The sequence below is a fragment of the Elephas maximus genome, chromosome 3 (assembly GCF_024166365.1).
Source record: "Elephas maximus indicus isolate mEleMax1 chromosome 3, mEleMax1 primary haplotype, whole genome shotgun sequence".
Taxonomy (NCBI): Eukaryota; Metazoa; Chordata; class Mammalia; order Proboscidea; family Elephantidae; genus Elephas; species Elephas maximus.
Window position 1 is genome coordinate 68,864,438 of NC_064821.1, and position 13,887 is coordinate 68,878,324.

Here is a 13,887-nt window from a genome sequence, read left to right on the forward strand (position 1 = left end):
CTTTTTTCGCTAATCCTGTACTTCACCATGCACGATGTCCTTCTCTAGGGACTAAAAAGACTGGTCCCTCCTAATAATGTTTCCAAAGTAAGTGAGACAAAGTCTTGGCAGTCATGGCTTCTAAGGAGCACTCTGGCTGTGATTCTTCCAATATAGACTTGTTTGTTTTTCTGGCAGTCCATGGCATATTCAGTGCTCTTCACCAACACCATAATGCAAAGGCATCAGTTCTTCTTGGATCTTCCTTATTCAGTGTCCAGCTTTTGCCTGCACATGAAGCTGTTGAAAATACCATGGCTTGGGTTAGGCACAGCTTAGTCCTCAAAGTGACATCTTTGCTTTTTAACACTTCAAGGAGGTCTTTTGCAGCACATTTGCCCAGTGCCATATGTCATTTGATTTCTTGACTGCTGCTTCCATGGGAGTTGATCATGGATCCTAGTAAAATGAAATCCTTGACAACTTCAGTTTTCTTTGTTTATCATGATGTTGCTTATTGGTCCAGTTGTGAGGATTTTTGTTTTCTTTATGTTGAAGCATAGTCCGTACTGAAGGCTGTAGTCTTTGAATTTCTTCGGTAAGTGCTTCAGGTCTTCACTTTCAGCTAGCAAGGTTGTGTCATCTGTATATCAAAGGTTGCTAATGAGTCCTTCTCCAATTCTGATGCCACATTTGTCTTCATATAGTGCAGTTTCTTGGATTATTTGCTCATCATACAGATCGAATAAATATGGTGAAAGGACACAACTCTGGCACACACCTTTCCTGATCTTAAACCACACACACTACCCTTGTTCTGTTCGAATGACTGCCTCTTGGTCTGTGTACAGGTTCTGCATGAGCACAGTTAAGCGTTCTGAAATTCACGTTCTTCACAGTTTTTTTCATAATTTGCTGTGATCCACACAGTCTAATGCTTTTGCATAGTCAGTAAAACACAGGTAAATATCTTTTTGGTATTCTCTGCTTTCAGCCAAGATCCATCTGACATCCGCAGTGATAACCCTCCTTCCATGTTCTTTTCTGGATCTGGCTTGAATTTCTGGCAGTTGCTGGTCAGTGTACTGCTGCAACCATTTTTGAATTATCTTCACTAAAATTTTACTTGAATTTGATATTAATGATATTGTTCAATAACTTCTGCATTCTGTTGATTCACCTTTCTTTGGATGGGTGCAAATATGGATCTCTTCCAGTTGGTTGGCAAAAGCGCTGCCTTGCAAATTTCATGGCATAGATGAGTGAGCACTTTCAGCATTGCATCCATTTGTTGAAACATCTCAGTTGACATTCTGTCAATTCCTGGAGCTTTGTTTTTCACCAGTGCTTTCAGTGCATAAACTTCTTCCTTCAGTAACATCTGTTCGTGGTCATGTGATACCTCCCGAAATGGTTGAATGTTGACCAATTCTTTTTGGTACAGTGACTCTGCATTCTGTCCATCTTCTTTTGATGCTTCCCCCGTCATTTAATATTTTCCCCGTGGAATCCTTCAGCATTGCAACTCAAGGCTAGAAATTTTTACTTCAGTTCTTTCAGCTTCAGAAATGCTGAGTATATTCTTTCTTTTTGGTTTTCCAACTCCAGCTCTTTGTGTATGTCATTGTAATGCTTCCTTTGCCTTGTCTTCTCGAGCAGCCCTTCGAAGTCTTCTGTTCAGCTCTTTACTTTATCATTTCTTCCATTTGCTTTAGCTTCCTGACATTCAAGATCAAGTTTTAGAGTCTCTCCTGATATCCATTTTGGTCTTTTCATTCTTTCCTGTCTTTTTAATGACCTCTTGGTTTCTTTATGTATGATGTCATCCAAAACTCGTCTGGTCTTTGGTCATTAGTGTTTAATGTGTCAAATCTATTCTTGAGTTGGTCTCTAAATCCAGGTGGGATATACTCAAGGTCATGCTTTGGCTCTTGTGGACCTGTCCTAATTTTCTTCAACTTCAGCTTAAACTTACATATGAGCAATTGATTGTTGCCTCCTCAAAGTAGAGTTGACCTTAATGATGTGGATGGAGTAAACCTTTCCGGTCCTTCCTTTGCTGATGTTGTATCATTCAAAATGTGAAGAAAAAACTGCAAATATCCATAATGATTGGAACCTAGAATGTATGAAGTATGAATCTAGGAAAATTGGAAGTTGTGAAAATGAAATGGAACACTTGAAGATAGATAATCCTTGGCGTTAGTGAGCTGAAATGGACTGGTATTGGCCATTTTGAATCCTGTGGTCTGCTGTCGTAATCATATGGTCTACATATGGTCGTCTATTCCAGGAATGAGAAATTGAGGAGGAATGGTGTCACATTCACTGTCAATAAGAACAGTTCAAGATTTACCATGAAGTACAACATTGTCAGTGATAGAATAATATCCATGGGTCTACAAGGAAGACCAGTTAATAATGACTGTTAACTCAAATTTACACACCAACCACTAATGCCAAGGATGGAAAAATAGAAGACTTTTACCTGCTTTTGCAGCCTGTAACTGGTCAAACATTGCAATCAGAATGTATTGATAATTGCTGGTGATTGAAAAGCTAAAGTTGCAAATGAAGTGTCAGTAGTTGGAAAATACGGATTTGGTGATAGAAACGACACAAGAGATTGCATGATAGAATTTTGGAAGACCAGCAACTTTTCCATTGGAAACATCTTTTTTCAACAACATAAACGATGACTATAGAGATGGACCTCACCAGATGGAATACACAGGAGTCAAATATACTACATTTGTGGAAAGAGACAATGGAGAAGCTCAGTATAATCAGTCAGAGCAAGGCCGCATAGCCAGCTGTGGATCAAATCATCAGTTGTTCATACCCAAAGGATCACATAGCACTCATCTAATACTTTTGAAGGCTGTCGAAGGTAAAATTGTGGTGCTGTTGGCTAAAACACGTAACATAGTGACAGGTATAATATGTAAATTAGAGATCTCTGAGGAGCCCTGGTGGTGTGGTGGTTAAGAGCTACAGCTGCTAACCAAAAGGTCATCAGTTGGAATCCACCAGCTGCTCTTTGGATGCTATAGGGCAGTTCTACTCTGTCCTGTAGGGTTGCTGTGAGTTGTAATCAACTCAAAGGCAGTGGGTTTTTTTTTTTTTTTTAGTTTGAGAGTTGTTTGCAGCCTAAAAAAAGGCGATGTTGTATTGGAAATTTGTGGTCTGTTACTTTGGACTTTGTGTTAGAATTGATGAGAGTGGACTCACTTGGCTTTTTCCTGATCTTAGGGTGGAAATAGTCTTTCACTATTAAGTATGGTGTTAGCTGTGGGTGTTTTGTAGATGCCCTTTATCGGGTTGAGGACGTTTCCTTCTTTTCCTAGTTTTTTGAGTGTTGTCTTTTTTTTTTTTACCTGAAGTGTGTTAGATTTGGCAAATGCCTTTTTTCCTGCATCTATTGAGATGATCATGCGTGTTTTGTCCTTTATTCTCTGTGGTATATTACATTAATCTATATTCAGTTGTTAACCCAACTTTGCATTCCTGAGAAAAATCCCAGTTGGTCATGGTGTATAATCCTTTTTATATATTGCTGGATTTGATTTGCTAATTTTTATTTTCATACTTGAGTACTCTAAACTTACAATTTAACCGAACCTACATGAGAACAACTTCCTCTTTTGTTAGGCAAAGCCAGTTCCACCTGTTTTAAGATGTTCCTCATATTCTTTTTCATGTGTGTATATGAGATTTTTTTTTTTTTTTTTGCATAAAAACTCACATTTTCGCATACACTCATAAATTCAAGATGAGAATCAGGGAACGTATTTGAGGAAACTGAAAATGATGTATTTTAAACTGAAAATTAACTTTAAAAGTTACATAGTATTTTATTTATTTTTATCTAATTCCTCCTTAACGTAACTCCCTCTTTCAGTGTTTACATTTAATAAGTGGTATATTACTATAATTTTCTGGTTTTAAACTGTAATCACTGTTACCGAATTGGGCTTATTTTTTTTAAAAAAACCTAAAAGGCAATAGATTTTCCTTTTAATTAAATCATTTACCTTTTTCTCTTTTTAGAATTTATACTCCACCTTTCTAAACTGACTAATAGTGGCATGGAAGATCCATTTGGTGAGTATCACCTGTACTTTTCTTAGTAAATGGTTTTTGTGCTTTTACCTCACCTCTGTTAAAGCTTTGAGAGTAAATTTTTTCATCTTCAGTATGCCACTCCCTAGGATAACAGTTCTAAAATTTTTTTGTCTTAGGCTCCCTTTATACTCTTAAAAATTATTGAGGGACCCAAAGAACTTTAGTTTGTATGACTTGTATGTATTGACATTTATTGTATTATGAATTAAAATGGAGACATTTTAAATATTAATTCATTTTAAAATAATACTAATAAACCCATTATATATTTACATTAGTAACATTTTTTAAATGAAAAAGAACTCCTGAAACACAACAAAAAGTAGCAAGAAAAGTGACATTGTTTTATGTCTTTGCAAATCTCTTTAGTGTCTGGTTTAATAGAAGAAGACAGATGTATTCTCATAGTGGCTTTTGCATTCAGTCTGTTGTGATATCAACCCCATGTAGCCTTTAGAAAATCAGCTGTATAGTTGCGAGATAATGAGAGTGAAAAAGCCAAATAACGTCTCAGTATTTTTATAAAAAATAGTTCTAAGCTTGCAGACCCCTGAAAGGATGTCAGAGACCCTTAGGGGTCCCCACGCACTTCAAGAACTATTGCTCTAGAATGTTAATTCTGCAAATAGAACCAAGAACCATTAGACAAGTTAAAATGAGAAACTTCAAATTCCCTATATTGATCACTCTACAACTTATGTGTACTTCTGTTTGGTTGGAAATTTACTTCTGCTAATATTTCAGAAACAGTTGTGCTGTGTAGTGGTTCATTAGTACTTGGCTAATGAAAGATACTATGAAAATAATAATAGGAATATATAATATTTCTAATTGTTTTACTATATATCATATTTCATCTAGCAGCATAGATTTAAAAAAAAAAAAGCAGTTGCTATTAAGTCGATTTCAATTCAGGGCGACCCCATGAGTGTCAGAGTAAAACTGTGCTCCAAGGGTTTTCATGGCTGTAACCTTTTGGAAGTAGATTGCTAGGCCTTTCTTCTGAGGCACCTCTGGGTAGACCCGAACTGCCAACCTTTCAGTTAGTAGTGAGTGCAATTAATTCTCTGTACCACTCAGATACATAGGTAAGGGAATATAAATCTAGGTACAGAGAGGTTTATTATACACGCATGCCTCATTTATTGACATGGTTAGGTTCCAAAGACCAGGTTGTTATGTGAAAACTGGCGTTAAGCAGAAATGGAGGATAACCACATCAGATCACAAAATTGAGGATGATTACATCATTACATAACTGCCAGTCCACTGAGAATCATGGCCCAGTCAAGTTGACGTATAACCTTAACCATCACAGCCAGCGTTACTCTTGTCTCGCACATTGGCTTTCGTTACTGCCAGACGTACATCATTAGTGTGCAAAATACTTGGATAGTAGATTTTTTAGTATTGTCATGAATGCAAAATGTCAGATAACGAAATAGTCATTCAGTGAGAAGTGGGTGTATACTTTTTCCACTAAAAAGTCCATTACTATGTATTGAACCCTATTGACTCTTGTTTCAAAGTGATACATTCTCGTGTATTAGATTTTTTAAAAAACTGTATTACAGACTAGCAAGACTAATTAGGAAGTCTTTCCCTTTTAAAATAGTCTTCAATAAAAAATGGGAATCAGAGGGGATGTATTAACTTGTTCAGTGTCAGCATGCTGGAGGAGGTGTTTGGTTCAGGTATTTTCTGATTCTTTGCCACGTAGGAAAATGTCTGAATCCTTTTTATACCACTGTAACTTGGAGAAAAAATAATGAAAATGTTACCAAGTTTATGTTCTAGTGGTGCCCAGTTGCCATTGATGACTGAGGTTAGACTCTAGCTTATTGACATTAGTAATCAGATAGCTCTGATAAATAACTTCGGTCTTGCTTTGAGAAGACTTCTGTGAGAAACCTTACAAGATTAGAATTTCTGCTTTAATTTTAAATGGCTTCTTCAGAGCCTTGACTTTCTTCCTGAAAGATAGAGTTTATAGGATTACATCTAGTTCATCAATGGGATTCTTAGTTTGAACACAAGAGGGCAGTCACAGCTTTATTCATAAATTTGTAGTTTCATTATCAAGGTAATTCTTGATGTGATTACTTATGAAGTATTTGGTAAATTGAGGTAAATTGGCAACAAGTCCTAAAGAATATGTCCATATCATAAACTATAGTAAAGCATGACAACTCGAAAGATTTTTACTGGAAATGTATTTTTTTCTCTATACCTGACATGTCACCCTACTTAAGTATAACTTAAATTTGATTTATTATTAACTAGTTAAAACTGTAATTAAATTTAACTTAAAGTTAAAATTAAATATAACTTAAAAAATTTACTAGAGAATATCAAAGTGAGAGTTGCTTTGAAAGTTATACTTGGCCAGTAGTCAGTTGAAACAAATTGAAATGTGCTTTTGATTGCTCAGTAAAATAAGCAAAAATTTGTGTTCTGTGCCTGTTAGAAAAATTTTTTTCTCTTTCATTTTAAGTATTAGAATTTTTAGATTACTTAACATTTACTTTCATAATGTGGATCATAGAGATAAAATGAAAATGACTCGTAGTTATATATTTAACAATCAGCCTCCTTTTCTGTCTTCTATCTTCTTCTATGTTATCTTTACTGGTTTTTCTTATTACTTACAAAGTAGCATGTGTCTTAGTTATCTAGTGCTGCTATAGTAGAAGTACCACAAATAGACGGCTTTAACGAAGAGAAATTTGTTCTCTCACAGTCTAGGAGGCTAGAAGTCCGAATTCAGACTGCCAGCTCCAGGAGAAGGCTTTCTCTCTGTCAACTCTGGGGGAAGGTCCTTGTCGTCAATCTTCCCTTGGTCTAGGAGCTTCTCAGTGCAGAAAGCCCAGGTCCAAAGAACGCGCCCTGCTCCCAGCACTGCTTTGTTTGTGTTATGAGGTCCCCCGTCTCTCTGTTTCCTTCTGTCTTTAATCTCAAAAGAGATTGACTTAAGACACAACCTAAATTTGTAGATTGAGTCCTGCCTCATTAACATCATAGACGCAGGTTTTACAACACATAGGAAAATCATATCAGATGAGAAAATAGTGGACAGTCCCACAATACTAGAAATCATGGCCTAGTTATTTGACGGATATTTTGGGGGAACACAGTTCAATCCATGACAGCATGTAACAAGAATTTGGTTTTCTAGGTTATGCAAAATGAGTTGAAAGTAACTGAAAGATTTTTACCCATCAAATTTTAGTGGGACAGACCAAAGGCCTTTAGGATCTTTCTTACATGGACAGATGGGCTGGAGCTACGAAAACAAGACCTAACAAAGTCGGCTGGGGTAGAGCCCTGGGAAAACAGATTTAGTTGTGGGACTGATCCTTTTGAAGAAAGCCTGATAGTACAAGGTGTAGGGACCTATGAGAATGATGAACAGGGAGCTTAGTTTGGGAAGATTTCTGTTTGCAAAAATCAAGCCAGAAGGATATATCAAGATATATCGAATATGTTATTATACAAAGAAGGAAATAGGAAGATATAGCAGTTAATTCTTTTAAAACAAATTGTTTTATTGTAAAACATAAACATAACTAGTGTATTTTTATGCAGATAATGTGTGCATTCTATGATTATTCATCCAGCCACTTCCTCCTCCTACAAGGTATTTTCTTAAGTGAACTATACTAATTTTGTTTCACAGCAACGTGTAAAAAAAATTGGCATAACAGCGCTTGTTAAAATACCTCGCAAGGGGAGGGAGTGATTGACGTACAAATGTAGAAGGCGCATGCTATTTGCGTAAAAATATGGTAGTTGCCTTCACTCCAACTCATGGCAACCCCGTGTGTGTCAGAGTAAAACTGTGCTCCATAGTGGTTTCAGTGGCTGATTGTTCAGAAGTAGATTGCTAGTGCTTTCTTCTAAGGTGCCACTAAGTGGACCCAAACCATCAACCTTTTGTTATCAGTTGAGTGCCTTATTAACTATTTGCACCATCCAGCTACTCCAGAACATGCATAGAGAAGCATGCATAAAATATGTATGTACAAATACCAAGGAGTCCATAAGAAAACTTCTAGAGCTAATAGAGGAATTTGGTAAAGTTGCAGGATACAAAGTCAACAAACAAAATTCACTTGGGTTTCTATACACCAGTATTAAGAAATCTGAAAGGAAAATAGGGAAGCAATTCTATTTACAATAGCATCTCAGAGAATAAAATAGCTAGGAATAAATCTAACCAGGGATGTAAAGGACTTAAACAATGAAAACTGAAAACACTGCTGAAAGAGGTTAAATAAGACTTAAGAAAATGGAAAGATGTTCCATATTCATGGATTAGAAAACTTAATACTGTTAAGATGTCAGTACTACTCAAAATGATCTATAGATTGAACGCAATCTGGATCAAAATTCCAACAGCTTTCTTTACAGAAGTAGAAAAACCAATTCTCAGCTTTATGCAGAATGGCAAGAGGCCCCGAATAGCTAAAACAGTATTGAAAGAAAAGAGCTTCTCAGTATTGAAAGTAGGAGGACTCACACTTGCTGATTTTAAAAATTTTATACAACAACAGTAATCAAAACAACCTGGAATAGGTATAACAATAGACCAATGAAATAGAATTGAAAATTGTCTGGAAATAAACTCACACATCTGTGATCAACTGATTTTTTACAAGCGTGCTATGATCATTTGATGGGGAAAGAAGAGTCTTTTCAAAAAATGGTTCTGGGAAAATTGGATTTCCACATGCAGGAAAATGAAATAGGATCTGTGCCTCACACCATACACAAAAACAAATTCAAAATGGATTAAGGACCCAAACGTGCAAACTAAAACCATAAAGTTCTTAGAAGAACAAGTAGGGGCACACTGTCAGGCCTAGCTTTCAACAATGAATTATCTAATATAATAAATGCACAAACAGCAAAAGACAAATAAATGAGACCTCATAAAAGTCAAAAACTTTTGTTCATTGAAAGACTTTACCAAAAAAAAGGAAATGACAAGTTACCCACTAGGAGAGTATCTTCGGAAACCGTATGTCCGACAAGAATCTGATAACCAAGATATATATAAAACTCTGACAACTTAACAACAAGAAGACAAATAACCCAATCATAAAATGGAGAAAGGACGAATAGACATTTCACCAAAGAGAGTATTCAGATGGCCACCAAACATATGAAAGATGCTCCGTGTGATTAGCCATCAGAGAGATGCAAATCAAAACCGCAGTGAGACACATTTTCACCCCCATTAAGATGGCTAAGATTTAAAAAAAGATAACAAATGTTGTGGGAAAATTGAACCCTTATCCATTGCTGTTGGAAATGCAAAATGGTACAGCTGTTGCGGAAAACAGTGTGGTTGTTCCTCATAAAACTACCATAAAATCAAACCCATTGCCACTGAGTCGATCCCAACTCATAGCGACCCTATAGGATAGAGTAGAACTGCCCCATAGGGCTTCCAAGGAGTGCCTGGTGGATTCAGATTTGAAATGCAGACCTTTTGGTTAGCAGCTGAGCTCTTAACCGCTGTACCACAAGGGCTCCAGAGCTCTACCATATGACCCAGCAATTCCACTTCCAGGTATAGACCCAAAAGACTTGAAAACAAAGACTCAAAAAGAGACTTGTACACCAGTATTCATTGTAGCACTATTCACAATTAACGAAAATGTATGTCATAGTCATCTAATGCTGCTATAACAGAAATACCACAAGTGGATGGCTTTAACAAAGAGAAGTTTACTTTCTCACAGTGCAGTAGGCTAGAAGTCCGAATTCAGGGCGCCACCTCCAGGGAAGGCTTTCTCTCTCTGTTGGCTCTGGAGGAAGGTCCTTGGATGCATCAGCCTTCACCTGGCCTGGAAGCATCTTAATGTAGGAACGTCCGGTCCAAAGGATATGCACTGCTCCCAGGACTGCTTTCTTGGTACTATGAGATCCCCGTGTCTGCCTGCTCACTTCTCTTTCATATCTCAAAAGAGGTTGTCTTAAAATACTACCTAATCTTGTAGACCTCATCAGTATACCTGCTGCAAATCCATTTTATTACATCATAGTGTTAGGATTTATAACATATAGGGAAATCACATCAGAAGATAAAATGGTAGACAATCGTACAAGGGAATCATGACCTAGCCAAGTTGACAGATATTTTGGGGGGATACAATTCAATCCATGACAAAGTGGTTACAAGCTGTCTTAGTTATCTAGTGCTGCTGTAACAGAAAAATCACAAGTAGATGGCATTAACAAAGAGAAATTTATCTTCTCACAGTCCGCTAGGCTGGACGTCCAAATTCAGGGTATCAGCTCCAGGGGAAGGCTTTCTTTCTCTGTTGGCCTTCTCTTTAATCTTCCCCTGAACTAGGAGCATCTCTGAGCAGGTACCCCAAGTCCAGAGGTTGTGCTGTGCACCAGGCACTGCTTTCTTGGTGGTATGAGGTTCCCCTGTCTCTTTTCGCTTCTCTCTTTTGTATCTCAAGAGATCGCCTCGAGACACAATCCAATCTTGTAGATTGAGTCCTGTCTCACTAACACAACTGCTGCCCATCGTCCCTCATTAACATCATAGAGGCAGGATTTACACAGTATAGGAAAATCACACGATACTGGGAATCATGGCCCAGCCCAACTGATACACACATTGATTTATTTTTATTTTTTTAAATTGAACTTTAGATGAAGGTTTACAGAACTAGTTTCTCATCAAACAGTACACACATTGTTGTATGACATTGGTTAACAACCCATGACATGTCAGTACTCTCCCTTCTCAACCCTGGGTCTCCTATTACCAGCTTTCCTGTTCCCTCCTACCTTCCAGTCCCTGCACCAGGGCTGGTGCGCCCCTTTAGTCTTGTTTTGTTCCATGGTCCTGTTCAATCTTTGGCTGAAGGGTGAACCTCAGGAGTGGCTTCATTACTGAGGTGAAAGGGTGTCTGGGTGCCATACTCTCAGGGTTTCTTCAGTCTCTGTCAGGCCAGCAAGTCTGATACACACATTTTTGGGGGGACATAATTCAACCCATGACACGAGCTAAATGCCCATCAACAGATGAATGGATAAACAAAATGTAGCACATATATACAGTGGAATACTACCCAGCCAGTAAGAGAAGTGAGGTCTTTTTTTTTTTTCCACACATGCAGTACTTTTATTTTAAACATGCCAGGAAAGCTATTTCAGGGTCTTCTAATTTAAAGCAAGCAGCAGTATACAGATAACAAAAGAAGCAACATGTTGCAGCTCGGCACACAGCATCCAAAGCAAACAGGCATGAGACAATTTTATGTAGCATTAAAACCATATGAATAGTATATTGCCTGGCAGGGGGGATGGAGGAAAAAAATGGGAAAGAAAGACCAATGTTTCCCAGTGCTTCATATGTATAATGCTAAATTTCTCATTTGATAGTCCCATACAGGGGCTTCAAATGTAGTGCATGACAGTGAGAATGTTAAGAAGGGAAACAGCTGTTCTCACACTTAATAATAAGTTTGGTCAAAACACATTTTCATAGGCTTTCTTTCAGTGGTAAGCTGGTTTGGAGAAAGTGAAGTCTTGATACATGCTACAATATGGATGGAGCTTGAAGACATTATGCAGAGTGACATAAGCCAATCACAAAAGGACAAATATTACGTGATAACACTTATATAAAAGACAAGAAAAGGCAAATGTATAGAGACCAAAGTTTATTAGTGATTACCAGGGGCGGGAGGGAGGGTGAAAAGGAGGGTTAATGGTGATGGAAAAATTGCATTGATTAAGGGAAGGGTTGCACAGCCGATTATTCCTTTTGCTGTCAATAAGTTGTATACCTGTAAAAAGTTGAATTGGCAAAAGTTGTGTGATAGATATATTTATGACGACGACAAAAAAAAAAGAAGAGTTGCTGTTGATGCTGCTTGCGTACAATCAAACACCTCATGGGATTTGGTTTCTTGGCTTGGAGGTTTAGGGTGGTAATTTCATTGAACATCGTAGTTAATTGGCCTAATAACATGTTTAGTGCTTCTGTTCAATATCCTAGTACTTGGGGTCTTAACAGCCTGCAAGAGGCTATTCAGTGTACAACAACTGATCTCTATTCACCTGGAGCAACAGAGGAAGGAAGGACAGTCAGGAATAGGAGGAGGATATATAATGTGTGGCTAATTACCTCCATAAATGACCGCCTTCTTTGCCATGAGATCAGAAGAACTGGGTGGTACCCATCTACCATTACTTAACATTTTGATCAGGTATTCCATAGAAGAATCCTGATCAAAAGGGGGAAAGTGCAGAACAGAATTTCAGATATTCATGGACCTCTGACTTCCTGGAGCCATGGAGGGTAGATGAACCCCGAAACTATTGCCCTGAGATAATCTTTAAACTTTAAACCAAAAATGTCCCCTGAAGTCTTCTTAAAACTGAAATATAGTTTAGCTTAACTAGTAAAAAACGTCTCGGTTAAGCATTATGCTCTTTTAAGAACTATCTATATGGGATCAAATTGACATTAGCTACCCAAAAGATTAGATAGGAACCTTAGGGGGCAGTGAGTTTATGTTAATGAGTAAGGAACAACTCAGAAAAGGACGATGAGAATATGGTTGCACAATTCAAAGATTGTAATAAGTATTACTAAATTGTACATGTAGAAACTGTTCAAAAAAAACAGAATGTTGACAGATTGTCATAAATGTTAACTGTCACTGAACAATTTGTGTGAAAATTGTCAAATGAAACCTAACTTGCTGTGTAAACTTTTCACCAAAAACTCAATAAAATATTATTAAAACAAAACACATGTATGTTCAGTATGTTGTTGCTGTTGTTAGTTCCCATAGAGTCAATTCTGATTCATGGTGACCTCATGTATGCAGAGCAAAACTGTTCCATAGAGATTTCAAGACATTGACCTTTTAGAAACAAATCACCAGGCCTTATTCCCAAGGGCTTCTGGGTGGGTTTGAACTGCCTCTCTATGTACAATTTAAAGATTGGTAATAAAAAGAACACCCTAAAAAAAAAACTTCTTTGAACCATTGAACCAACCATCAGGTTAAGAAATAGACCTCAGAACGATCCTTTGTCTTCCCTGATTAATCACATCATCCTCTCTTTTGCCTTCTGCCCTCCTGACTTTGCTGTTAATCAATCCCTTACTTTTCTGTATAGATTTGCCACTTAAATATGTACCTTAAACTTGTATATTACTGAGTTTTGACTTCCAGTAATGGTGGAGTAGCTTGGTAAGTCTATAACTACCATAAATAATAATTATAAAAAAGGAAGAAAAACAAATATTTGAAGGCATTGACTAGAAAGTGACCAAAAGCAGACAGAAACTAAAATTAAAAGAATACCTTGAAAGAGGGAAAGTGAGATTTTTTTTAGTTTGAGACCTTCCATCTGACGACGTTCTCCAGTTCACAGTGGCACTGGAAAGCCACTGCCTTATAAGCTTCAGGTGCCAGAAGACAGAGTTTGGGGTTGGCAGAGCAGCTGGAAAGTTAGGTGGGAAATCCCAGACTCATAGTGACCTTTATGTATACTGAAACGAAATGTCGCCTGGTCCTGCACCATCCTCACAGTCATTGCGTATGCTTGAGTCCTGTGCTGTTGCAGCCACTGTGTCAGTCTGTCTTTTTGAGGGTCTTCCTCTTTTTCACTAACCCTCTACTTTACCAAGCATGATATCCTTCTCTAGGGATCTGTCCTGATAACATGTCCAAAGTAAGTAAGAAAAGTCTCACCATCCTTGCTTCTAAGGAGGATTCTGGCTCTACTTCTTCCAAGATA

At 37.5% G+C, this 13,887-nt stretch overlaps 1 protein-coding gene across 1 annotated transcript in view; it reads left to right on the forward strand.

The window, feature by feature from the left end:
• Window positions 1-13,887, forward strand: part of PHACTR4 (phosphatase and actin regulator 4) — a 138,369-nt gene that overhangs the window by 34,168 nt on the left and 90,314 nt on the right. Inside the window, exon 2 of the mRNA XM_049878464.1 lies at window positions 4,030-4,083. Within this exon, the coding sequence (XP_049734421.1) occupies window positions 4,068-4,083 (16 nt within the window). The 5' untranslated portion in view covers window positions 4,030-4,067. The remainder of the gene's footprint in view (window positions 1-4,029; window positions 4,084-13,887) is intronic.